At 37.6% G+C, this 24,677-nt stretch overlaps 1 protein-coding gene across 17 annotated transcripts in view; it reads left to right on the forward strand.

The window, feature by feature from the left end:
- MAP2K5 (mitogen-activated protein kinase kinase 5) overlaps positions 1 to 24,677 on the forward strand; it is a 264,267-nt gene that overhangs the window by 45,133 nt on the left and 194,457 nt on the right. For 15 of the 17 annotated variants that reach the window (XM_045395630.3, XM_065548107.2, XM_045395631.3 and 12 more), the window contains exons 7-8: positions 3,809 to 3,857; positions 11,198 to 11,262. In XM_045395630.3, coding sequence (XP_045251565.2) covers positions 3,809 to 3,857; positions 11,198 to 11,262 — 114 coding nt within the window. Of the gene's footprint in view, positions 1 to 3,265; positions 3,317 to 3,808; positions 3,858 to 11,197; positions 11,263 to 24,677 lie in introns of those variants that run through there. The other 2 variants (XM_073996118.1, XM_073996117.1) reach the window with 1 other exon arrangement.

A 24,677-nucleotide genomic window follows, 5' to 3' on the forward strand; every position in this document is an offset into this window, starting at 1 on the left:
CAGTGCACACCAGGGACCTCTGTAGGAATTCCTATGATATCCCCATGCTTCCTTGTATTGTAGCAGTGAGCACATTGTATTATAATCACCTCTGTCCTCCAGTAGATTCTATACTCCTTGAGGGCAGTGACTGTAGCATATTCATTGGCAAAGTTCCAATTCCCAGCATGATGCTTGCCATATAGGTTATAGTCAATCATGTTTGAATGAATGAATGAATGTATGTGTGAATATACGTGTATTTCTTTTACATCTTGCCTCTGGACTAAATTCTCCCATCTCTTTCATCTTTTCTGATATGACATTACTTCTAGTCCCCTCATCCTTTTACTCTTCTTTGGATATCTCAGTGTCTCTCTTCAGGTGTCATACTCAAGTTACAGTCGTAACACATTTAAATTTTAAAATGTTTTTATTTTATTTTATTACTTTTTTAGAGATGGGGTCTCGCTCTGTTGTGCAGTTAGAGTGTAGTGGCGCAATCACAGCTTGCTGCAACCTTGACCTCCTGGGTTCAAGTGGTCCTTCCACCTCAGCCTCCCAAGTAGCTGGGACTATGGGCCTGCACCACAATGCCTGGCTAGGCATTTTTTTTTTTTTAATTTTTTTAATTTCTTTTGTAGAGATGGGGTCTCACTGTGTTGCCTAGGCTAGTCTCAAACTCCTGGCTCAAGCAATTTTCTCACTATGACCTTCCAAAGTGTTGTAGTTACAGTCATGAGCCACCACAGCTGGCCTTAAAATGTTTTTAAGAGTGATTTTTGGATAGCTTAGGTCACCATGAACATGCGGATGAATGAAATATTGAGTAAAATGACTCACAAAGAAATTGCCAGGATACAATTTTTTCTTTTTTGTTTTTCTTTTTTTTTTTTTTAACCAAAGTTGATAGCCAGATACTAGCATAATGAATGAAACAGTATTTTCCTCTATTGCTCTCAAAGCATGGGTTGTTTTTTCTTTTGCCTTAGGTGATTGACTGTTTATTAAACTGAGTTTACTAATCCACTTGGTGTTCCTAGGCCATAATTACTGAATTCAAGTCCTGCTGCCAAGGCAAGGCCTTTCCTAAACTACTTAGCTTTCTCCTTCTGTAAATTAGGATGATTAAACTTTCCATCTATCTACCACTGGTGTTAGAAAGATTGATGAAGCTGTATTAGGAATCACGTTTTATTTCTTGGATGAAAGGCATTTTATAAATGCAATGAATCAAAATGTTATTAATTCAAGTTTATAACGTAATGCAATATCTATGTAGAAACCTTGCCTGGACTTTGTTTGGTTATTTGTGTCTTTACAATAATTGGAACTATCAAATTGGGAGTCATTTGTGGGAAAACTAGAATCTGAATGTTTCCCAGAAAAAAATATGTGTGTGTTTGTGTGTGTATAGGAGATAGACAGACTTTGAGCAAGGTATGTACCTTAGAGGTCTGTATTTTAGTATCCTTTATAAATTAGGGATAATAACTATACCTAGAGTATAGTTATTATAAGGATTAAATTAGGATAATAAGCATTTAGCACAGTGCCTAGCACATGATCATCACTTGATAAATAGCAGCTATTATTATGTTAACTGGACTGATTTTAGGCAGCGGTGTATTTTTTCCATATATGTTTCAGCTTTCATCCTATTCTACAAAATTGTTAATTGCCACTTTAGTGCATGGAGTCTTAGACGTCGTAGGACATTAAAGTCAAGAACCCTTGGATGAGGACATACTTTATAAAATCTGGGAAAATAGGGACTCAGGCTCCATAGTTTACATTTGACCATAGCAAAAGTTTAAGATATATGTAGAAAGAAGAGTAATTATAACTTGAAATGGTAAAGTGTGATCAAACTTGAAGTCTGAGATTCTCTCAAACGTAACCTATTAAAGGTACCAAATGGAATATGTGTATTTCATGTTAGGTCTTGAGTCCTTTCTCTTTTTTTCTTTTTCTTTTCTTCCTTCCTTTCTCCTTCCTTCCTCCCTCCCTCTCTCTCTCTTTCTTTTTCCCTCTCTTTCTCTTTCTCACTCTCTCTCTCTCCTTCCTTCCTTCCTTCCTTCCTTCCTTCCTTCCTTCCTTCCTTCCTTCCTTCCTTCCTTCCTTCCTTCCTTCCTTCCTTCCTTCCTTCTTTCTGAGACAGGGTCTCATTGCTGTCACCCCCCATTCTGGAGTGCAGTGGCACAATTACGGGTCACCACAGCCTCAACCTCCTGGCCTCAAGTGACCTGAGTAGCTAGGATTACAGGCAGGTGCCACCATGCCTGGCTAAGTTTTTAATTTTTTTTAGAGATGGGGCCTTACTATGTTGCCCAGGCTTGTTCTTGAACTCCTGGGCTCAAGCGATCCTCTTTCCTGGGCCTCCTAAAGTGCTGGGTTTACAGGCTTGAGAAACTGTGCTTGGCCCCTTTTGCTTTCTGATATATTTATGATCTTAATATCTTACTGCATTACTACTACTGCCACCACTGTATAATAATAACCAGAGCAGTGACCACCATTTATGGAACCCTTAGCATATGTCAAGTCATTTACAGGCATGAGCCACTGTGCCTGGCCTCTTAACAGGCTTTAAATCTCAAATAGAATATTGTTGGGAAAAGGTGCTATTTTATATGCTACTCTACTAGTCAGGTAGATATTCACAGGTATAACTCATTATAAAGCTAGAAGTCTTCAGAGCTCCCCTTGACTACCATTCTTTATTCAAGAAGGACTTTCATGCCGGGGTAGTGGCTCTTGCCTGTAATCCCAGCATTTTGGGAGGCCGAGGCAGGTAGACCACCTGAGGTTGGGAGTTCGAGACCAGCCTGCCCAACATGGAGAAACCCCTGTCTCTACTAAAAATACAGGCGTGGTGGCGCATGCCTGTAATCCCAGCTACTCGGGAGGCTGAGGCAGAAGAATCACTTGAACCAGGGAGGTGGAGGTTGTGATGAGCCAAGATCGTGCCATTGTACTTTGCACTCCAGTCTGGGCAACAAGAGTGAAACTCTATCAAAAAAAAAAAAAAAGGACTTTCACTAAATTTATCCATATGAGTGTTAACATAGTCATACATGTTCAGGAAACGCTTTAATATTTCCTAAATAACTCTGGAAGCTGAGTCTTGTACCCATAGGAAAGGAAAAAAAAGCCAGCTAAAATTTATTAATTTTGTTTGTAAAAACACACCTACTATGGACAAGACACAGCACTAGATTTTTTGTAATATTTAATTTTCCTGGTTACCCTGTGAAATTGATATTTTCCCCATTTTACAGAAAGAGGAAATTGAGGTTCAGCGAGGATAAGTAACTTGTCCCAGATCACACAGCTAGTGAGTACCAGGATTTATTTGTACTACATATTTGCTTCCCAGGAAACTCAATTATAACTTTTAACTGTGTGAGAGACCAGGACTTAAATGATCTGTTTTTTCTTTTAAAGTTCCATAATCTTTATTTGCTGTGAATATTAGTGCTTAGCAGCTGACATTGTCCACATGAAATTGCCTCTGAAAGGCTATCTAAAGGCAGTAGAACTAATGACCATAAAAAAGTCACTGAAGTAGTTCGTAAAATATTGTAGCTTTATCTTGACTGTAGGCTTCTTTATTGCTTTAGATTACTAATAGAGTTTTAGTGTCTTTATTTGATACCTTTTGCATTTGGCCAGTTACTTTTGAAAAAAAAAATTATATCGGGAGAAGGATGTGAGGAGTGTGCTCAATCCCTATACCTAAAAGCAAAGGTATATTTCAGTCTGGAATTTTCAGTGGTGTTCAGAGGTGTTGATGATCTTGCCACTAAGAAGTATCTTTCCTTTTCAGCTTAAAGAAGTCTTCTGCTGAACTGAAAAAAATATTAGCCAATGGCCAGGTAGGTATTATTATATATTAAGATTTGCACATAGTAATAACAAATTACTGTCCATTTTTTGTATCCATAAGCTTATTAAACAGATAAAGAGTCTGTGAGTTTCCTGTCATAAATGAATAACATGGCTTAATTTGATTGGCAGAACAATTTGCAGCCCGTTTTTCAAACTGTGCTAATGGGTTTCACTCCCAGCAGATTGAAGTACCATGCACACACCCTGCTGCCATCTCAGTTTTTAAAAAGTTAATCAGTTCTGAACAAGTGTGTCAACTTAGGGGCTGTTGAAATGGCCCTGCATTCTGAGGTAACTGTTTCTTTCATTATCTTTGGGGAGAAAAGGAAAAACCATTACTTTTTCACCTTAGCTCCTTCTTTTGTCCTGAAACTAACACTGGCTTTTTAGGGAAGCAGAGTGACAGCAGACCTTTGGCGTAGAAAATTCCTGGCCTTCAGGAGACCTTGGTTTGCCTCGTAGACTGGCCATCTTATGCTGAATGACCTAACCCAGCCAGTGAGGGGCAAACGAGCCTTCAGGCCAGTTATTTCTTACTAATTTTGATTCAAGTAAATGGACACATCTGAAATAGTATAGTGCTTTTAAACATACACTGGTAAATTAAGCTACCTACAGGGTCCTCGATTCTTCAATAGCAACATAAATGCGTTTTAATGTTTGTTATAGTGGAAGCCCTTTGATAGCCTTGGAGGCAGGCGCCTGTCCATTGCGATCAAGCCTGCCTATTAGGCTCTATTGACTGAGACATCTGTGTCACTGCGAATAAAAGACTCTTATTGATTTTCTTAACTGCTGTTCACTTCCCGTCCATGTTTCGAAGGCTGAAATCTTAATTATCTCAGATGCTTATTCAGTGCCTTCACACGCTGACCTCTCCAAGCCTCATTGGCATTTCATGAATCAAGTACTTGTAGTGGAGCATGTCAAGAAGACAAAGCCAGGTCCTCATGCCTGTCCTTTAATATCACCTGTAACATTGTGGCCTAATACATGTGCATGCCTTAAAACAGTGCTGTATGGTAGTGCTTCTGGGGGCCTTGCTTATTTAGCACACAATTCCTTGAATACAGTTAGAAGAAATTAAGTTGATCTGCTTCTGACATCTGATTGCCATCCAGAGTATGTGAATTCCAGTCCTTAAATATCCTGTATACAGCTAAGGAGAATCTAGTGGTGTATGTATAATCTTTGCACTCTCAACATTTTAGATAGTATTTATCGAATACCTTTAACTTTTAGCAGCCAAAGGTTTGTTTAGATTGAGGTCCACATCTGTATCACCTCAGTGCCTTATATTTTGTTAGAACCAGTATATATAAACAAAATCTGACTAAAAGGAAAGATATTGAGCCTAGGATATTTGTGTATCTTCAACATGCTTGCATTCTAGTTACTAATTGTAGTTGATGTATGAGTCACTGTGTACCTTAGCTGGAAAATATATTTCAAAATTGACATAAATTAAGAAGCTTTAACTACATTTATTCAGCCCAGGCAATGGAAAATAACCTGTCATAGACTCTTCTTCCAAAAATGAAAAACAGTTTTTTCCACTGCAAAAAAATAATGTTTTGACAGTAAACCTAGTACCATAGATATCTTAGTGGCTTCAGTTATGAGGTTCTCTATGGTGGGAGGTTGTCATGGCAAGGATTTTTGACACTTAAAGATTGTTTATTGCTTTCCCTTGGGAATGTGATAACCTCATATTAAACAATACAGCTTTTTTTTTTTTCTTTATAAGGATTAGCCTTTCTTACATTTACTTGCACTCAAAAAATTCCCTCAAAAACCAAAAAAAACCCACCTTTGGAAGCTTTCGAAATGTCTCCTTCTACTAATTCCTTAATTCCTTGGTGCTATAGGGTAACTAAACAGTGAGTGAAATTGCATTGCAGTGAGGTACTGTGCACAGTTGTAGGCATCAATAAATTTCTGGGCTGAACACTGACACCACTTGATATGGAAGATGTAAGTCACATTTAATGATACTTTAACACTTGAGCATAGTTTTTTATTTTAGTGGTTTATGCTCTCAAGCATTAATAATGATTTGCCTTTCCACTAGCCTCCACTTAGATTTAATAAGGAATTCATATTAATCATTAAAAGAAAGGGACATGATTCTTCAAGATAATCAAATATTGACAAGTTAGAAATAGCTTTCTGCCTGGGTTCATTGATATAGGTTATGTGATATAAATATTTATTTCTTTTCTGTCACTCAGAGTAAATGCCACCAATTGATTCAGCATTGATATAGTGTCAACAGTTCATAAGAAACATTTGACTGGCCTGTGTTTTCCGATTAGTCTCTGCTCTATAAAGTGGGATTTACTAAATCTCTCCAATTGTCTGCTCATAGAGTGTGACTGCTTTCTGAAACCATTATTGCTTCGATTTGTGAAGCAAAGGTCTAGTGATGGGACTAGTTTCTGTCAGACCTTTACATATAAAATAAGGATTAATTGAGCATTTTTATTTTAATGATTTATAAGCGATAGGTACTGATTCTTCTTAACACAGACAGACAATAAACAAAGAATATTTTCTGTGCTGATCCATAATTGAATTCCATTTCATTTTTTCCATTAATTTCATTAATATATTAAATCAAGCACTTTAAAAAAAGTTTAACATTTAGTCTTTGAAATGGAGACATTGTTTTCCTGTTATTACTTTATGTTGGAGTAATTCCATTTTTCCAGCTTAAAAAAATAAATCAGAAGGTATTTTTGGCATGTTTTATTGAGAGCTATAAATCAGTCTCACTGATGTGTTTTCTGGATGTGTTTTTCCTACTTCAGTTCTAGTGTGGCATCATCTGTTTAACATTGGCCCTTGATTTGAAACTGATTAGAAATAGCCCAGAGGGTCAATTTGAAGAATTTAAAAAGTGCACAGTTACTCCAAAGATATGTGACTTTGGCCTTTGCATCTCTAAAGTTATTTTTTCTTTCTCTGTTTTTTAGAAAGAGTTTATAGGAGAGGGTGGCAGTATTTTCCTATTCCTGATAAATCAAGTATAAATCTACTCAAATCAGATCTAAAACTAATTCTGGTCCAGCTGCATCTTTTGGCTGTTATTTCGATAACTTCAAAAAGCCTTTAGAAAAACTTTCTGTACTTGGCTGGGCGCGGTGGCTCATGCCTATAATCCCAGCACTTTAGAAGGCCCACTTGAGGCCAGGAGTTTGAGACCAGCCTGGCCAACACGGTGAAACCCCTTCTCTACTAAAAATACAAAAAATTAACTGGGTACGGCGGCCCATGCCCAGGTGGTGGAGGTTGCAGTGAGCCAAGACTGTGCCACTGCACTCCAGCCTGGGCGACAGAGCAAGACTCTGTCTCAAAAAAACCCCAACAACAACAGGAAAACCTTTTTGTATTTAGAAAAAAAAGGAAGGGGGAATAGGTATCTACTGTAAAATTAGGTTTAAAAACTGTATCATTACTAGTATATATAACTCTTAGATTCTTACAGTTCATCTTGGATTGTAGAGGAAGACTGAAACATAAATGAGACTGTGTATGTAAGCCCAAACTACACAACCCTACTTTACCCACACAAACCCAACCTGACTCTGCCCATGGGTTGTTGCTGTCTCTGTTTCTTTTATGGCCCCTGCCTCTCTTTCAGCAGGAACAGAGCTCAGTGCCAGTCATTTCTCTAAGGTCATTTGCTATCTTGGCAGTTGACATGTAATTGTAACTCCTGTGGCTTTTTCTTCCTCCTCCCTCACATTTATTATTCTGCCTTTTATTTGCTTTTTTAGTTAAAACAAGGAACCTGGACTGTATTTAAAAACTACTTGGTATTGTTATTGAATAAAAAGCTGTCCTTCACCTGTTTTCAATTTAAAGAGCTGTGTGATTTTAAAAACGTTTTTCTTCTTAAAAACTAACATCATAGCTAATGAAATTGCTTTTAACTTGTGAGTATCTTTCCGTTGATTGTTTACCTTCCTGTGGGCCAGTAGCCATTGATAGGAATGTCCCGCCATACTTAACACCTGAGACAAACTGCTGAGCTATGATGTTGTACTGGAGTATACTGAAAGACTGAGTTTTTGACTAGTTATGTAACCTAAGTAAAGTGGGCTAACTGGTCTTAGAATGCTGTAAAATTCTGTGATTTTTTTAAATGATACTTGATCCCAACTATAATATTTAAATACAATATTCTGTAAGCTTCTAAATATCACTTTCTTATGTAATGAACACTCTTCCTATGCTTCATTTTGAAAAGTTGAATTAATATCCTTATCTAAATGAAAAAGGCAAAAATGCTACTAGTTGATTGTAGATCCCTTTAGTGATTTTTTCATAGTTAAGATCAATTAAATTAGCCTAATTGGTCAGAGATATGAAGTTCTAAAAATATTTTTTGTAATCAATTCTTGGGCTCTGCTTTGTTTTTCCCATCCCCTCCCAATTTCTTTTTTTACATGAGGAGTATTTGTACAGCATATAAAAATTAGAAAATTCAAATAAGCAAAAAGAAAAAGAATCTGGTATTTTTAAATATTAAAAAATGACCAGGCTGGACACAGTTGCTCATGCCTGTGATCCCAGCACTTTTGGGAGGCTGAGGCAGGCTGATCACCTGAGGTCAGGAGTTCGAGACCAGGTTGGACAACATGGTGAAACCCCATCTCTACTAAAAATACAAAAATTAGCTGGGCATGGTGGCACGTGCATGTAATCCCAGCTGTTCAGGAGGCTAAGGCAGGAGAATCACTTGAACTTGGGATGTAGAGTTTGCAAGAGCTGAGATCACACCATTATACTCCAGCCTGGGTGACAGAGTGAGACTTCATCTCCAAAAAAAAAAAAAAACCAACTAAAAAACTATCAATCAGTTCACAGGCCAAAGGTTTACATAACTTTAAAACATTGTAGAAACACATTATAGGAACACGTTGCTCACTTTTTATGGATACTAAGTGACATGGTTCTAGAAATTGCTCTTCAAAACCATTTTTATCTTTATGAGACTCTTGCAATCCTCCTGGTTATATGAAGGATTCCATATTTGTCTTGATTTTTTCCATTCTTGAATTTGCTTAGACAGTGATTAATGTACATGCACATACACTCGCAACAAACATTCTCCCTCTCCCCTTCTCCTCCCTGCACTCCTTCCCCACCTGTGCCCTGACAGTGTTGGATGCTTACCACTCCTTGTTAGGTTGGAGTGCTGGGAATGTGGATTGGGTAGCTTCTTCCCTTCTCTTTTCCCTGTAGTGGATATTAGTGGTAAAAAGACTAAGAAGTCAGAATTACACCGTTTGAACATGCTCAGAGACATGCCATACCTACCCCTTTGCCTATGAAGTGGTGGAGGGCATATGATTGCAGACTGTGGCCCCTCCAGGGCATAGACCCTATCTACTACGTAGCAACTTCCTGCTTACCCTTAAACCTTAGTGCCACAAATTCAGAATTTGTGTACTTGAGTGAGTGAAATGTCTCTTCTAGAAATTTATGTCAAGCCTTGATGAGAGTGTAGCTTATTAGTTAATAGTACAAATCAGGTTGTTACAGACACGTTTAGATTACCTAGAGAAATGTTCTAAGGGAATTAGCCCAGTGGCCTATTTGTGCCCACCAATGGATACTGCTATTTACGTATCCTTCATTTATCAAAGTAAACCAAACAGTAGTTCTGCTAGTTTAGCATCTCGTCACTTTATGTGTTACTTTTCTTCATGCTGCTTTAAAATTTATCATTCCGTCCAGAATAATGAGATTTTATTTTGTTTATGCCACACCTTTTATACAGCTTCAAATGTTTTTTTTCTGTATTAGTAATATAGAGGTAGTGATGAACAGAATTTCCCTCAAATAGGAAAATAGTTGCCAATTGTTCTGGCATGTTTTTCATTACTTCACAGACCCTGAATATAATAATTAGCTGATTGTAAAGGGCATCAATCTGGTTGTACTACAATTAAATTGGGTGCTGAATTGGCCTTTGCACATTAATCTGTCAGTATTCTTTTAGGGATTGGTAAAATGGCTCGGAAAGGAAGCTGTTTCTGTTACCTGCATTGTACTCCTAATTATCACAGCTCTCTGAAGCTTCAACTTCAGAAATGTGTAGAAGGAAAATATTTCCCTTGGTGAATGAACCCTTGCTTTATTCAATTGGTAGAAGTTTAGAGTAGAGCAAAATATTTAAAGCTTTACTATACTGGTCTGAGAGCAAACTGGTTTTTTTCCAAGTGATATTGAATTAAAAACTCCATCCATTTTCTGCCCATGCAAGGCAGTGCAATTCCCTGGAAATTGATTTTTTTTTTCAGGGCTTACAGTGGCTTTCCCCAAGCTTTAGCTATATGGAAAAGAACACCTTTATTAAATCCACTTAGTGAATAAAGTTGGCAGTTAATTTTTAAGCATCTGGACCAGTGTGTAGAAAATTACTGAATGCATCAAAGTCCGACTAGTCTTAAAGTCATTTGATAAATAATTAGGGAGCTCTCTAAACTCTAAAACTTTATTTTGTGGGCACTAACATAATTTACCTACTATTCATGATACAAATGAGAGTAGTTATTTGTGGTATAATGGGTTTTATAGAACCTTGAAAAACATGTAAACTTTTATATATTAAGTTATGAAAATGACTTTAATAAAAATTACATGCCTATGTATTTTTCCTTTATAATATCCGACTATATGTGCATCTTAAGTGCATTGATTTGGTACTTTGCCATCTTCATAATATGATTTCTGCCTAATTATTGCTGTATACTAGTTTGTTACTTGCAAAGAAAAGCGATATGTACTCTAGGAAAATCATAAACATTATTTAGTTTGTTAAATGTTAATTATGGGGGTCATCTGAGGAGTTTTCTAGGGCTGATTTATTTACAGATCATGCGTTAGATTACTGAGAGTGTGTGTGTGTGTGTGTGTGTGTGTGTGTGTGTGTGTGTGTGTGTGTGTTGTCTTCCTAAGTTTGACTTTGGTTATGTGCAGTGCTCTTTGGCATTGGTTATATGCAGTACTGGAGACTGTTTTCTTATCAGTATCTCTGACCTGACCCTTTTGAGCTATGTTATATCATTCCATTTTGACACCTTTTATCAAACTTTAATGAAATGACCCAGGCAAACAAATTGTCATTAAACTTTCCATCACTTTGTCCCTTGGTATCGTCTTTTATAAATTGGACAGCAAATGTTGTATTGATCTTCTCGTTCTTGCAGCTGAACTTGAAATGACCCAGACTGCTTGTTGTTTATGGCCCAGAGTTGCTTTTCCTTGACATTTCCATCCACAGCATGACACCCTTTTTTCTTTCTTTCTTGTGGAGATGAATGAACAAGACATACGGTATCGGGACACTCTTGGTCATGGCAACGGAGGCACAGTCTACAAGTGAGTAGTCAATTTTGTTTAAACTTTCTATCGGCTTTTCCAAATACTGAGTATCCAAGTTCTCTGTGGCAAAGATTTTTAAATGACCACTAACACTTAGATTTTATTTCCATATTTGACTCCAAAATTCTGCAAGACATCTATTTTCTCAAGAATTGCCTGGAAAGTGCATTTATATTGCCTTTTTAATATTTCCGAGTCTGCAACTCTCCTGGGTGTGTACTTAATAGTCCACCATTAGTAAGTGTACCTTTAACTGGCCTGAAGTTTAATGCATTTTTTTTCCTTTGCTTTTTAACACTATTATTATTATTTTTTAACTTGCTAGCATCCTACACTAGTCCCCTGCCTGTTTACAGTTATGCCCAGTGGAAGCCAGACCTTATAAATACCATTGCTTTGCCCTGTGTCAACACTATAAGTTATTAAAAAGCCTTCTTCCTGTTGTATTTTCTTCTCTCCTCACCCCATTCCCCTGAGAGAATTTCTACACATTGATGAATATGTTAAGTTATAAAGTTCTCCCAAATTCCAGTTGCAGTGATCTTACCCCAAAGGAATGTTCATTTTCATATTAAAAAATGCTAGCCATAAAAAATAGTTCTCCGACAGGGAAGTCTTCTCATGCAGTAGTACAAAGTTTAAACTACATAATGTAATATCTGGTACTTAATAGTCTGCAATGGTGTATGAAAAATATTCCACTAGGAATTAAAAAATCCATACTCTGTAAGAAGGCCCTGAGGGAATAATAAAACTTTCCTCCAGAGAGCGGTTTTCCATGTATACACTAATCCTACATCACATTATGGTTGTGATATTAGGTCACAACCACAGATACTTTAACATTGGTATTAATATGTATTTCCAGAGTTGTAAAATAATTAACTTATTTTCTAATCGATTACCCATATTCTTAGAATTTTAAGTTCTGACTAACCACATGAATACAGATAAAAATTGCCCTATTCTATGACCATGAAGGTTCACATCCCAAAATTCCAGAACATCCCCTACTCATTGATGCAGCCTTGGTGTGGAATTTGATTTCTCAGGCTTAGAAGCTCTTTTGAAGTCATCTGATTCAGCCACCCATTCAGGGCTTCAGTGCCCTTTGCAGATACAGCCAAGATGTGAGTCCTTTCTCCTGAATATAGTCCTTTAAGAGCTTATGTTCACATGTTTGGATTGTTTTTTCCTGCAGATGACTGAGTATTGTGAACAGTTGGTCTGAAAGTGAAGTCCTTCCACTATGATAATTCAGAGAAGTAAATAAGAACATGTTTCTTACATGTTCCTTGGTCCTTGGGCCTGGCCCTTAAAATTGGGGTCCAATGTGTCTAATGATTTTTGCGGCTACTATTCTGCTTCCCTGGATCATACTAGTGTTCTTCCCACGCAACCTCCAGTATAAATGGCATCTTTTCATCTTAGTCTTCTCTTCCTTACTATCTGATTTAGATTTTTACTGTGTTCTGAAGGTTCTTGAGTTCAGGTGCCCATAGAAAGGAAAGAGGAAGAAGGAACATGTACAATCTGATTTGCTTCTATTGAGTTCACTTTTCAAAGCTTGAACCTTTCTTCTTAATGCCTTTAGGCTGATAGCCAAATAAAATAAGAAAGATTCTGGCAACTCTTTGTATTCCTTTTATTGGCTTCAACTTGAATTCAAAAATGTTTCCTTAGACTCCTAACCTACCTATCTGTGTTATTTCAGCAAACCTTTAGTTTTATATTAATTGAAGGTCTATTGTGAACTTACTGTCCTAGCTTATTTCTAGAAGGGAAGAAGCATAAGACCATGAAACTCCAGCAGAATTTTTACGAGACATAATATTCTAGATGTTGACATTTTAATCCTTTATTTTAAAACATAGGTTTGTTTGTTTATTTGTTTGTTTGTTTTGAGATGAAGTCTCGCTCTGTTGCCCAGGCTGGAGTGCAGTGGCACGATCTCAGCTCACTGCAACCTCTGCCTCCTGGGATTCTCCTGCCTCAGCCTCCCAAGCAGCTGGGACTACAGGTGCACACCACCACACCCAGCTAATTTTTGTATTTTTAGTAGAGATGGTGTTTCACCATATTGGCCAGACTGGTCTCGAGCTCTCGACCTCGTGATTCACCCGCCTTGGCCTTCCAAAGTGCTGGGATTACAGGCATGAGCCACCAGACCTGGCCAGGTTTATTTTTTAAAACGGGGAGTGTACAGAGAAGTGGAAAAAACATGCCCATCCACCAAGGGAAAATCACAGCATGAAATTATGTTAATTTTGTTTTTAAAATTGTTATTTTAAATTGTGGTGAAATACACATAACACAAGTTACCATTTTAACCATATTTAAGTGTATAGTTCGGTGGCATTAAGTACATTCACACTGTTGTGTAACTGTCAACACCATTCATCCACAGAACTCTTCATCTTGCATAATTGAAACTCTGCACCCATTAAACAGTAACTCCCCCTTCACTCTGTTAACGTTGTTTTTAGCTAAGAAGCATGGCTGGAACTTCTTTCATTAGGGCTACTATGTCAAAGGGACCATTCTTCTATATGTCCTTGCCACAAGTTTTTTGATTTGCTAAAATGCTGTGTGTGATGTTAGGAACTTATCCTAAGAGCTCATTTAGCTACCATTGCTAATGCTCACTGTAAGTGTTGTAAGATGTAATGTTTTTGACATGATTGCATATGGGTGGTGAATGACAATATCCTGATAATTTTAGTGCGTATTTACCTTATTGCCTGTGTGATTCTTAAGAGGGGAGGTGAAGGTACCAAATTGCATAACCACTTGTCATTGATCGTTGGGTATCATTTTTGCTCGGGCTTCAGCTTATATTATTGTTCTTATATCCCTGGCTTTTAGTACAGCACAAAGAAATGATATAATCATTGAAAAATGAGGATGCACTTTACTAAAGTCTCTATAAAACTAAGTGTTTGATGTGTTATGATTGAGTTTCTTCTATACTAAGTTCACCTTAATGGTGTCGGTGATAAAAAAAAATGTGGTTTTTCAAACAGCGTGATTACATTATAGGCTATGCTACATAAACTAGATGAAGAAAATATTGGAAAATACACTCATTGGTAACAAAACTGCCTAATGGGCTTATTCCATTTTTTTCTTTAAAGTGTAATAAAGCTAATAAGTGCAAAGCAAAAGTTTAATAATGCAGTCTTATTCACTTCACTTGATAGAAGGTTGGGAATTTTAAGGGATATTGTAATCATGTGTAATTACAGTGTATATGATTTAACAGTTGATACATTTTCCTCCTTTAGGTGTAGATGGGCTTCACAGTTGTACAATATGAAATTCTGGCCCCAGACATTTAAACCAAATGGTAATGTGAATTCTGTGTGCTGTCTCCTGATGAGCTGTGCTCTATATTGTGAGAGTGACTTAGGCAGTTAATTTTAAGTTGGTATTTCTTGGATTACTAATTTGGGCTACATGGAACATAAAGGAAATACCTTAAAGTATGGCTCAAGCCTAGGAAGAAGAAAAGTTTAGGAAAAGGTAAGGAATGTATTTTCCTTGTTGCCCCATTTCCTAAAGTGCTACAGGTTGCTCCAAAAAAAATAAATTCAGGAAAGACATATGTTCTATTTCCCTCTGAGAGATTCACAATGAATTTAAAAAATGTTGAGAAAGTAGAGAATGGTATGTGTTGTGATTAAGTGTGAGGGCTCTTAGTCTGAATCCTGCCTCTCTCACTAATTAGCTACGTAACCTTTGGCAAGTTATATAATGTCTTATGCCTCAGTTTTCCCATCTGTAAGATGGGGATAATAATAGTATCTAGGTTGGGCGGGGCACGGTGGCTCACACCTGTAATCCCAGCACTTTGGGAGGCCAAGGTAGGCAGATCACGAGGTCAAGAGATTGAGACCATCCTGGCCAACATAGTGAAACCCCGACTCTACTAAAAATATAAAAATTAGCTGGGCGTGGTGGTAGGTGCCTGTAGTCCCAGCTACTCAGGAGGTTTGGGCAGGAGAATTGCTTGAACCCGGCAGGTGGAGGTTGTAGTGAGCCGAGATTGTGCCACTGCACTCCAGCCTGGCGACAGAGTGAGACTCCGTCTCAAAAAAAAAAAAAAAAAAAAAAGAAAAAGAAAAAAGAAAAAAAAATAATAGTACCTAGGTTGTTGTGAGGTTAAATGAGATGATCCGTAAAAGGCTTAGCACTATGACTGACACTTATTAAGTGTTAACGACTGGTAATGGTAGTGCTAATAATAGGAACATTGTTTACATTCTGTACTTCCTACCCTGACTTTGCCATGGGACTCTTTATTTTTTTTATTTTTATTTATTTATTTTTTGAGACAGAGTCTTGCTCTGTTGCCAGGCTGGAGTGCAGTGGCAACATCTTGGCTTACTGCAACCTCCGCCTCCCGGGTTCAAGTGATTCTCCTGCCTCAGCCTCCTGAGTGGCTGGGACTACAGGCATGTACCGCCATGCCTGGCTAATTTTTTGTATTTTAGTAAGGATGGGGTTTCACCATATTAGCCAGGATGGTCTTAATTTCTGACATCATGATCCACCTGCCTCGGCCTCCCAAAGTGCTGGAATTATAGGCGTGAATCACCGCCCCCAGCCAGCCATGGGACTCTTTGAGGAACATCTATAAACATCTCACAGAATTATAGTTGTGTTGAACTAACTTTGAGAAATTCTGCCTTTACGTTATACACATTATACTTCTATATTTTCTTCTATTCTGTAGTTGCTTGATGAATAATGATATCTTACATATTATCTTAAATATAATGATTTTTTAAGTTTCAAAGTATTTTTTAATCCTAATTTATTTTCGGATTGCTATAGGACAGCTGGTATAATGTTAAGCCCATGTTACCACTGAAAAAACTAGGGCTTATCATGTGGCCATTCAGCAGCAAAGCCAGATCTCTATACAGCATTTCTTTTCTTTTTGCTTGGTGTTCTTCCCCCAGGCGGTGTTGTCTCAAGGTCAAGCCGAGTCCATTTTGTTTTCTTGTGTTTTCTCATGTACCCAGCACAGTTTTAAGGATAAAATAGATCCTTTGTACGTCTTGGCTGAAATGAGAATGAGGCAAGTGGAGGTTTTAGTGGGCTCTTTAATTGGATCTTCCTCATATCTAGCTACTTTGAGAGGCTGTACAATTGCCGTAGAACATTGACCTAGAAGAATAAGAATACCCAAACTAAGGAGATTGATATTCGAATGACTAACTTTCTTTAAAATGTTAAAACTTTCAGTGCTTAGTATCTGTTGACTCACTAGTCACTGTCTCTTTTTCTTGGATAATATGTCACATGGAAATGAAAGAAATTAACAGCCATAGTGACTTTGGAAACATTGATTCCAAAGCCAGTCTCTAAGACTCTGCTTCCTTGGTATATCATTTGATGGAGTCACTCAAACTTTGGGTCAGAAATGAAGTAATATTTAACTTTGAGGATTAAATCATGGTAAGTCAGTTAGCCAGCAATCACTGAAGGATTTATTTTATTTTTTCCTTAATGCCAGTTATTCAAGCCAAGACTCATATTTTCAGCTTCGGGGCCAGATAATCTAGTCTCAAGATGTTTGAAAACTGAATTTTCTACCTCCAACTCCTTCCCACAGGATAGAGTAAGAGTCTGATCTGGAATTTTCTCAGTGATACAATGGGTAGGATAGATACTGCCTTCATGGTGTTTTGAAGGTTGAATGTATACCATTACTTAGGAATTAATTTGAACCTATCTAGAGACAATAAGAGGAGGGAAGGATTTGTAATTCTCAAAGATGTTGGTCTGTCCTCCTTTCTGTTGCCTTATCTAAAGAGAGATATTTGCTGGGCAGTGGGCTGGGGATGGTCCTTGGAGGTGGTAACTGCGATCCTGTGGCCTATTAGGTTGTGTTTTTTGCACTTGTGATTTGACTGTAGAGGCCAACTAAAATGTTAAATTAGTGTTTGGGAGCTCGAATCATATTAACTCATTATAGTAATATGATTTATTTAATGAAAATTAGAAGGACTGATGGTCATTTATATAAAATGAGAAAATACATAATTGTCTAGTTAAATGCTGTTTAGTAAACAGAATATTTCAAAACATGGAATTCCTTACAGGAAACAGAATGAAAAGAGTCCTTGATGGTGAAAATATTGGGAACCACATAGTACCCAGAAAACTTTGACTTTCCTCTTTGACCAGCCAACCTGAAGGTGTGAAACTTAAAGAGGGAGCAAGAGGTCTGGACCCCAGCTTCGCTTGTGGCTGTGCCAGTGGCCCTAGTCTTTTATATATTTTTCCATGATGTGTATCTTGTAAATTAAGAGTAGTTTTTAAAGGGTTTTAAAATTGACCTGAGAGCTAGAATGATGGTTTGATTTATTTGGACTTTAAATTTCTTTTCTTTTTTTTTTTTTTTTTTGAGGCGGAGTCTCGCTCTGTCGCCCAGGCTGGAGTGCAGTGGCGCGATCTCGGCTCACTGCAAGCTCCGCCTCCCGGGTTCCCGCCATTCTCCTGCTTCAGCCTCCCGAGTAGCTGGGACTACAGGCGCCGCCACCACGCCCGGCTAATTTTTTTGTATTTTTAGTGGAGACGGGGTTTCATTGTGTTAGCCAGGATGGTCTCGATCTCCTGACCTCGTGATCCGCCCGTCTCGGCCTCCCAAAGTGCTGGGATTACAGGCTTGAGCCACCGCGCCCGGCCTGGACTTTAAATTTCTAATCACATAAGGAATCTTCCTTGCAGCCAAGATCATATTTTAAACAAGCAAACAAGACATCATCCTAATGTAAAATTAAATATTTGTATATGGCTGGATTGCATTATAGTATCATGTGACAAGCAAAGATATTAATGTTTTCAGAAAATCAATGAATATTTGTCAAATAAAATTAATTATGTATGTTTCCTTCTCTCCTTCTCTCAGCATTCACTGTTATAGGTTTGTTTCATACAATAATGTGTATTGTATCGATTTTAATCTAAGGAATGAACCTGAGCTCATGGTTCTCTGTACCTTTCCCACCTTTGCTTTTCCCCACCTCTCCATGTTCCTATAACTTCATACATGCTCATATCCATTATGGCAGTGATGTATTATTGGCATCCAACCAACATGACAGGATGTCACAGGTCGCTGAGAAGAGATTTTCAGACTCTGTTTCCACCCGAATTAACTATTATTGAAATAGTTTATTGAGATTGAAGTATTGATCATTTTCTGCTAACCTTGGCTTAAGGGAAGGAAGAAGAGGCAGTAGTGTTTTTGAAAGACACTAAATTTCATTTTTAAAAATCTCATTTATTTAGCCTTTTTTTCTTTCTGTTTTATAGCCTTTATTGTTTTATTGCTTGGAAAAGGGTATCTTGGTTTTATTTTTTATGACAGTATAATTATACTTCAGAAATGCACTTGATTACTATGGGTAACAAAATTGTTCTAGTATATTGGTTTGGCCAATATTGCTATACAAACAACTTTTCAGTCAATTGAGTCTGGTAAAAATCAATACATTATGGTAATATTTCAAGTAAGAATTTGCTGAGTCTAAGTGTTTCAACTTCATCTCCTTTCAGGGAAAAAAATAGTTTTGAAGTGGCAAGACTTCTTTCTAATATTTTAATAACAAATTTTTATTTATAAAGACATTTAAAGTCCCCAGTAAAAGTGGTTGTGATTGGGTAAACATTACATTAGCACACTTCTGTATTATAGGGTGCAAGATATCTAGTTTCCATTTGAAATCTATTCCCTGCCACACCAAGAAGGCATAACATCAGGGACTGACATAGTGTCTGTCACTTTTGGATTCTGGATTCCTGTATGTAGTTCTGGGTGCTGAGTTCACAGACATGTGGACAGTTCAGAGAGCACCCAGAGGAGCAATGGAGAGAATAATGAGGGATTGGGGAATTGTGCCTGTTCAGTCCTCCTTCATTCATCTGTCAGGCAGCCAAGTTCTGAGCATGTGCTATGGTGGAGGGCTCTGTGTCAGATGTTGGGGACAGCCTAGCCTCAAAACTTGTGTCTGGATAGATGCATAAGTTCTGTCCTCAGGTACGCATGGGACCTCACAGTCTGGGCCACCTGTCTGTGTGTATGGTGCACAAATCTGGGGGCTGAAGAAGGAGTGATGGCTTTTGGCTCTTTCCTCAGGAAGGATCAGGAAAGGCCTCATGGAGGAATTGGCATTTGAGAAGTGTTTGAAAGGAATTGGCTAACTTTTCTCTGAGGAAGAGAAGATTAAAGGGCTCCGTGACAGCTGACTTAAAGTCTGAAGGGCACTTCTGTAGATGAGGAGCAGGTTTGCTTTGTGTTCTTCTGAAGACTAGACACAAATGGCCTGTCTTGAATGTCTCTGTGACACTCGGCCTTTGGTTAGAGTGATTAATGTACTCTTTCTACTCTTCTTCCCACTGGGTTGTGTTCCCTGGAGGAGAGTCATGTCTAGGTTATCTTGGTGGGAGTCCTTACAGCGCCCAGCACAGTGCCTTACCTACTGTAGGCACTTAGTGAGTGTTTCAGGAATTTACCTGCAGAGGCAAATTCTTCACAGCCTAAGGATGGACACAATGTGTTGTTCATTGCTGGGTGACTCTGGGAAGTGGTGAACTCCTCTACCTTAAGCAGAATGATGTGGCTGTTGTTCAGAATGGCTGAGAAAAGAATTCCCACTTTGACCTGGACATGAGATGACTGCACAGATTTCTCCCAAGCCTAAAGTCCCAGAACTAAATTCAGCATTCAGTTACCATAAAAATCTTATGTCAGGTGTTGCTTGGTTTTGTTTAGTCTATATTCATTTTTTGCTGAACATCCTGTCACTGTGCCAAGGACTATTCCAAGCATGTGCAGTCCAGTTGTGAACATATAGGCAAGGTCAGATAGGCAATGTCCAGAGCTCACACTAGTGGGGCAAACAATAATCAAGACAATAAACACTGAAGTAAGATTATATAGACCTTGCATGTTCTATTAAAAAATGTAGAAGAGGTGCTCAGGAAGACCTGTCTGAGGTGGTGCTGTTTGAGCTGAGACTTAAAGACAGGATGGAATCAGTTTGGGAAAATCTGGGAGAAGAACCTTATAGGCAGAAGTAACCACTCAGGCAGAAACCCTAAGATTAAGATAGGCATGAACTTGTGTAATTGGAGTAGAATAAGCTCTGGGGAAGGTGGAGAGATGGACAGGGCTTGATCACCCTGGGTCTTTTAGTCCTTGCTAAATCCTTGCTAAGAAGGTATGTTACCCTCTTTTTACTTGTGAGAAAGATAAAGCTTGGAAGGGCTAAGTGGCATGCCCAAGATCAAGTCAAGAATAAAACTTAGGTCTTCTGACACCTGCTTCCCAAGCCAAGGTTTTTCTGTTTGCCATTCACTCTCTGAGTTTCCTAACTTTTAACCCAGATTATTTTTGGATGTAAGATATAAAATCAGTGTATAGATTTAAAAATCAATGATGTGTCATCTCTAGGTGTTAATTTTAGAGGCTTTTTAGTAGATGTTAAAACATCCATTTCTTGGCTGACAGTTATGACAACGTAACTTGTTATTTCGTCTACCCTTTGGGTCTCCTTATTTACCAAAAACTTATAATTTAATAATTGAATCCCTGGATTAATTATATGGTTGTGCTAGCAGAGTCTTGATTTATAAGACACGTTACGTTTTTTATAGCTATTTTATAGTATTTGATATGTTAGAAAATCGTAGTCTCTCGGTTGGCATATTGCACAAGCAAATATTTGTGTACCATAGCATCTAGGGTATTTACTTAAATTGCTTTTTTGGAAAATAATTCACTGGAAAGTCCAAAAGGCATTTACTGTGTATAACTTTCTGCCACAGTTTTTTTTTTCTTTGCTCTGTCATTGGTTACTTTGATGTAGGAGACCATGTTTCTGTTAAATTGCTGCCTTACTAGAGCGAAATAAGTTTAGGTTCTGATTTGTACACTAACGTTGAATTGGAGGAGCAGTTTGTAAAATTTGAGAAGGAAATAGCAATAGAAATTTAGGTTGTGGGTATTAAACATTAAAAAAAAAAAACAATTAATTTGCTTTCTAATGTGACTTTATATCATGTTGTCTTCTTGACCCTAAAATTTCCTTACTTTTCCTTGTCAGTATGGCAAAAAGAAAGAAAAAGAGAGTACAGTGCTATTGCTGAAAGCAGTTAATGGTTTTTGTCTCGTGAATTTAAATAATAAAATGAAAAATGTTCACACAAAATTAGAACTTGCTTTAGGACACAATCAATATAGCATTTTAACAAGCTTAATGTATTTGGAAGATATGTATTGTGTGAGGTTCTCAAACATACTGATTCTATTACGACAGTTAACTGTAGCAGCAAAATGTAACAATATACTTAGCCAATAAACATAAAACTTATTAAATCATAATTAAATTTTCAGAAAAGTTATCTAAATATTATGAATAAAATATATTTTACATGGCCTCAGCAACAAAATGTATAGCAAATGAAACTTTATAAGTGGTGAAGAAAACCATATATGGGATAAAATTATAGAATGAATTTTTACCGCAGACACATGTACCGAGTTAAGTTTGTGTACATCATTTATTTCTTCTCTCTTTTAACTTCTTTTGGAGGTAATTCTTAGTGAGTATTTGCAGAGCCCAACAGCTGGGGTAACTGACTGAAGGGGCAAATGAGAAGTTTCCCTGCTCCTTTGGAGTCTGGTGAAATGTTTCAAGGCCCTACCTGCCCCCATACATGGAAGATGCAAGAGGTACTCAGATTCACTGTGGTTGCGTTTACATTTCCACAGTGGCCCCCAATCACAGGCTTCATGTTATGGTCCCAGCTGTGTGGGAATGTAGCTGAGTACAGTAGGTATCGTCATCCTCATTTGATTTATGAAGAAACGGAAACACAGATAAATGAATGGATTTCCCTGAGGATTCAGACCAAGTCAAGGATAGGACCACCACTGAAACCCAGGCTTTCTTAATTCTTAGTCCTTTCCCAATGCCATTCCTGGTAAATAACCACATTTTGACTCCATGAGGAGCTAGAATAAACAGAATATATGCAAACCTAAGAATTTCTGCCAGCAGTCTCTAGCAGATATACTTCAGCTGTACTTTGAATTTTTATTTTGTACACCAGGCACAGGCACATGTATGTTATAGATGACCAATATGAACAAACAGCTGTCTCCCTTCCTGCTTCCTTCCTTGGAACTTGTAATCTTTGAATAACTGATTAGCCCAATGTCAGAAATGTTTATGCTGATCTCTGAACCTCAGTCCGTTCAACAGATAACTCCCTGGAAATTTTATCTTTGGTTTTCTTTTTTTTTCATTGCCATGATTTTGTGAGTTAGTTTATGAGTGTATTTAAATCATTTCTGGAATCTAAATATTTTGGGCTTGCTGATCTTTATAAGGAAGTTAGTTTCCCTTCTCTCATATAGACCTCTTTCTGCTTTCTCCTCCTATCGTATTTTAAAAGTATATGTGACACCGTTAAGTTTTAATCTTCTAAATGGATTGGAGAATAGCACCTTCCCTTGACTAACCTCAAAGGATTTTAAAAAACAGAATGTTGCCCAATTTTTGAGGGAGAATGTTCTAACACAGTTTATATATTTTTGTAACTCCACAAAGGTATCTCGTAAAGAACATTTGTGGAATTGGGTTTTAAAGTCCAAATACTTTCCTTCTGTTGTGCAGAACATAGCTCCTCAACCTAGAGGCACAGTGTCATGCAGGGAAGTCACTCAGATTCCTTCTTATTATTGGTTTAAAGATCACTGTCCCTGGATGGTATAAGATATGATGGTAGTTTGTACTGTTCAGTTTTTACGTTAAAGGAAAAGTCTCTCCTGGTTTCTTTTGACCCTAGTCATGATATGCCCATTTCATGAAGTCTATTTTATGCACAAAAGTGCACAAAATGAAGATAAAGTGCCTCTCTCCAGCCTGACAAAAGCCATTTCTTTGCAGAATGGTAGCTGCAGCGAAAGTGAATAAATGAATGGACAGCAATCACAGCCTAGTTGATGAAACTGTTCAATTAAAGCACAGGCATTTACATGGTGTAATTTCCCTAAATTGCCAATGAGCCCCTTTAGACACAACCAGTGTTCAAATTGATTTCAGCATTGATTTTGGCTGAAGCTGATAAATTTCTGCTTGTTAGTTAAAGTAATTTTGCAGAAGACTTTGTACTGCAGTATTGAAGTGTTCATTTAGCTGATGGTTAAAAGAGGAGTTATTTACAGAGGCCTCTACTGTTGTTCTGAGATGGGACAATTCCCCAATCATCTTTTACTTTTAATTTTTTAGGCTTCAGTATTCCAATCAATAGGTGATTGAAACTGATTAAAACTTATCCAACCAGCTGCCTATGGCAGTTTAATTAGAAGCTGGATGATTCTTAAATTAAAGTTGTCTTATTTTCATTGCAAAGCCATCTTCCAGAAGAGTAAGGCACAAACAGTGCAGAAAACTTAAAAGACTGGCTTTGCTAAGGTATCTTGCAAATGTTAAATCACTCAATAGCTATTCCTAAGACAATTCAAAAATGTATCAGAGAGTTTGCTTTTATGGAGATTAGAAGTAATAACATGCTGACTTGCCAGCCAAGGAATGTTTGTTTCATTCAGTCAGAGAGATTACCTACTGTATAATGATATATGTGAAAGACCAGCTGTTTGGGATATATCTATTATTTCATAAGCAAGATGAATGCTTGAGCTTATTTTTAAACACTGTAATGCAGGATGAAACTAGCCATCATGATATCCTCTGCATCTGCCCCCTGGAAACCATCAGCTTTGAATTTATATTTTTATTCTGTTTTGAGGTCTTGATTAAAATAAATCTCCATTGAATGAAAAACAGAAATTTTTTATGTAAGTTCATGTTGACTTGTCAACAGTATTGTGGGCAGGATTATAGAAGAGAGATTTTTGCTCCTCTGCTCCCTAGGGAAGCTTCTCCATACTCATTTTATCTAGTGTGGGACAATTTCTTGAGTTTTTAATGGAAATGGGTTAATATTTTTGTCATAGGGGACATATTACATCTGATATTACGGGGAAGAAGGGAAGAAATGGCTCACTTTTCAGAGGTGCATTTACTCTTTGACCCACTAGGGTACTATTTAGTGTTCTAGAAGAGGTAATTTAGTAAATTGTACCCCAGTGGCCTGAAAAAGTTAATGCAACTCTGAAAAGTGAGCCATTCAATCGATTTTCCCTATTGCTTTTAAAAAATCAACACTGACCATATCCAGAGAATGTTGAAGACAACTGAAATTAGAGGATCTAGAAGCAACCAGTTTATTTTTACACAAAGCTTGTTGGGACATGCACTGGATTTGGCTTCAGAGGACCCAAATGTACTTCCCACTCCAGTACTTACAGATAGGAATCGTGAAGTAGTCAG

This window comes from Macaca fascicularis, chromosome 7, assembly GCF_037993035.2.
Source record: "Macaca fascicularis isolate 582-1 chromosome 7, T2T-MFA8v1.1".
NCBI classification, from domain to species: domain Eukaryota; kingdom Metazoa; phylum Chordata; class Mammalia; order Primates; family Cercopithecidae; genus Macaca; species Macaca fascicularis.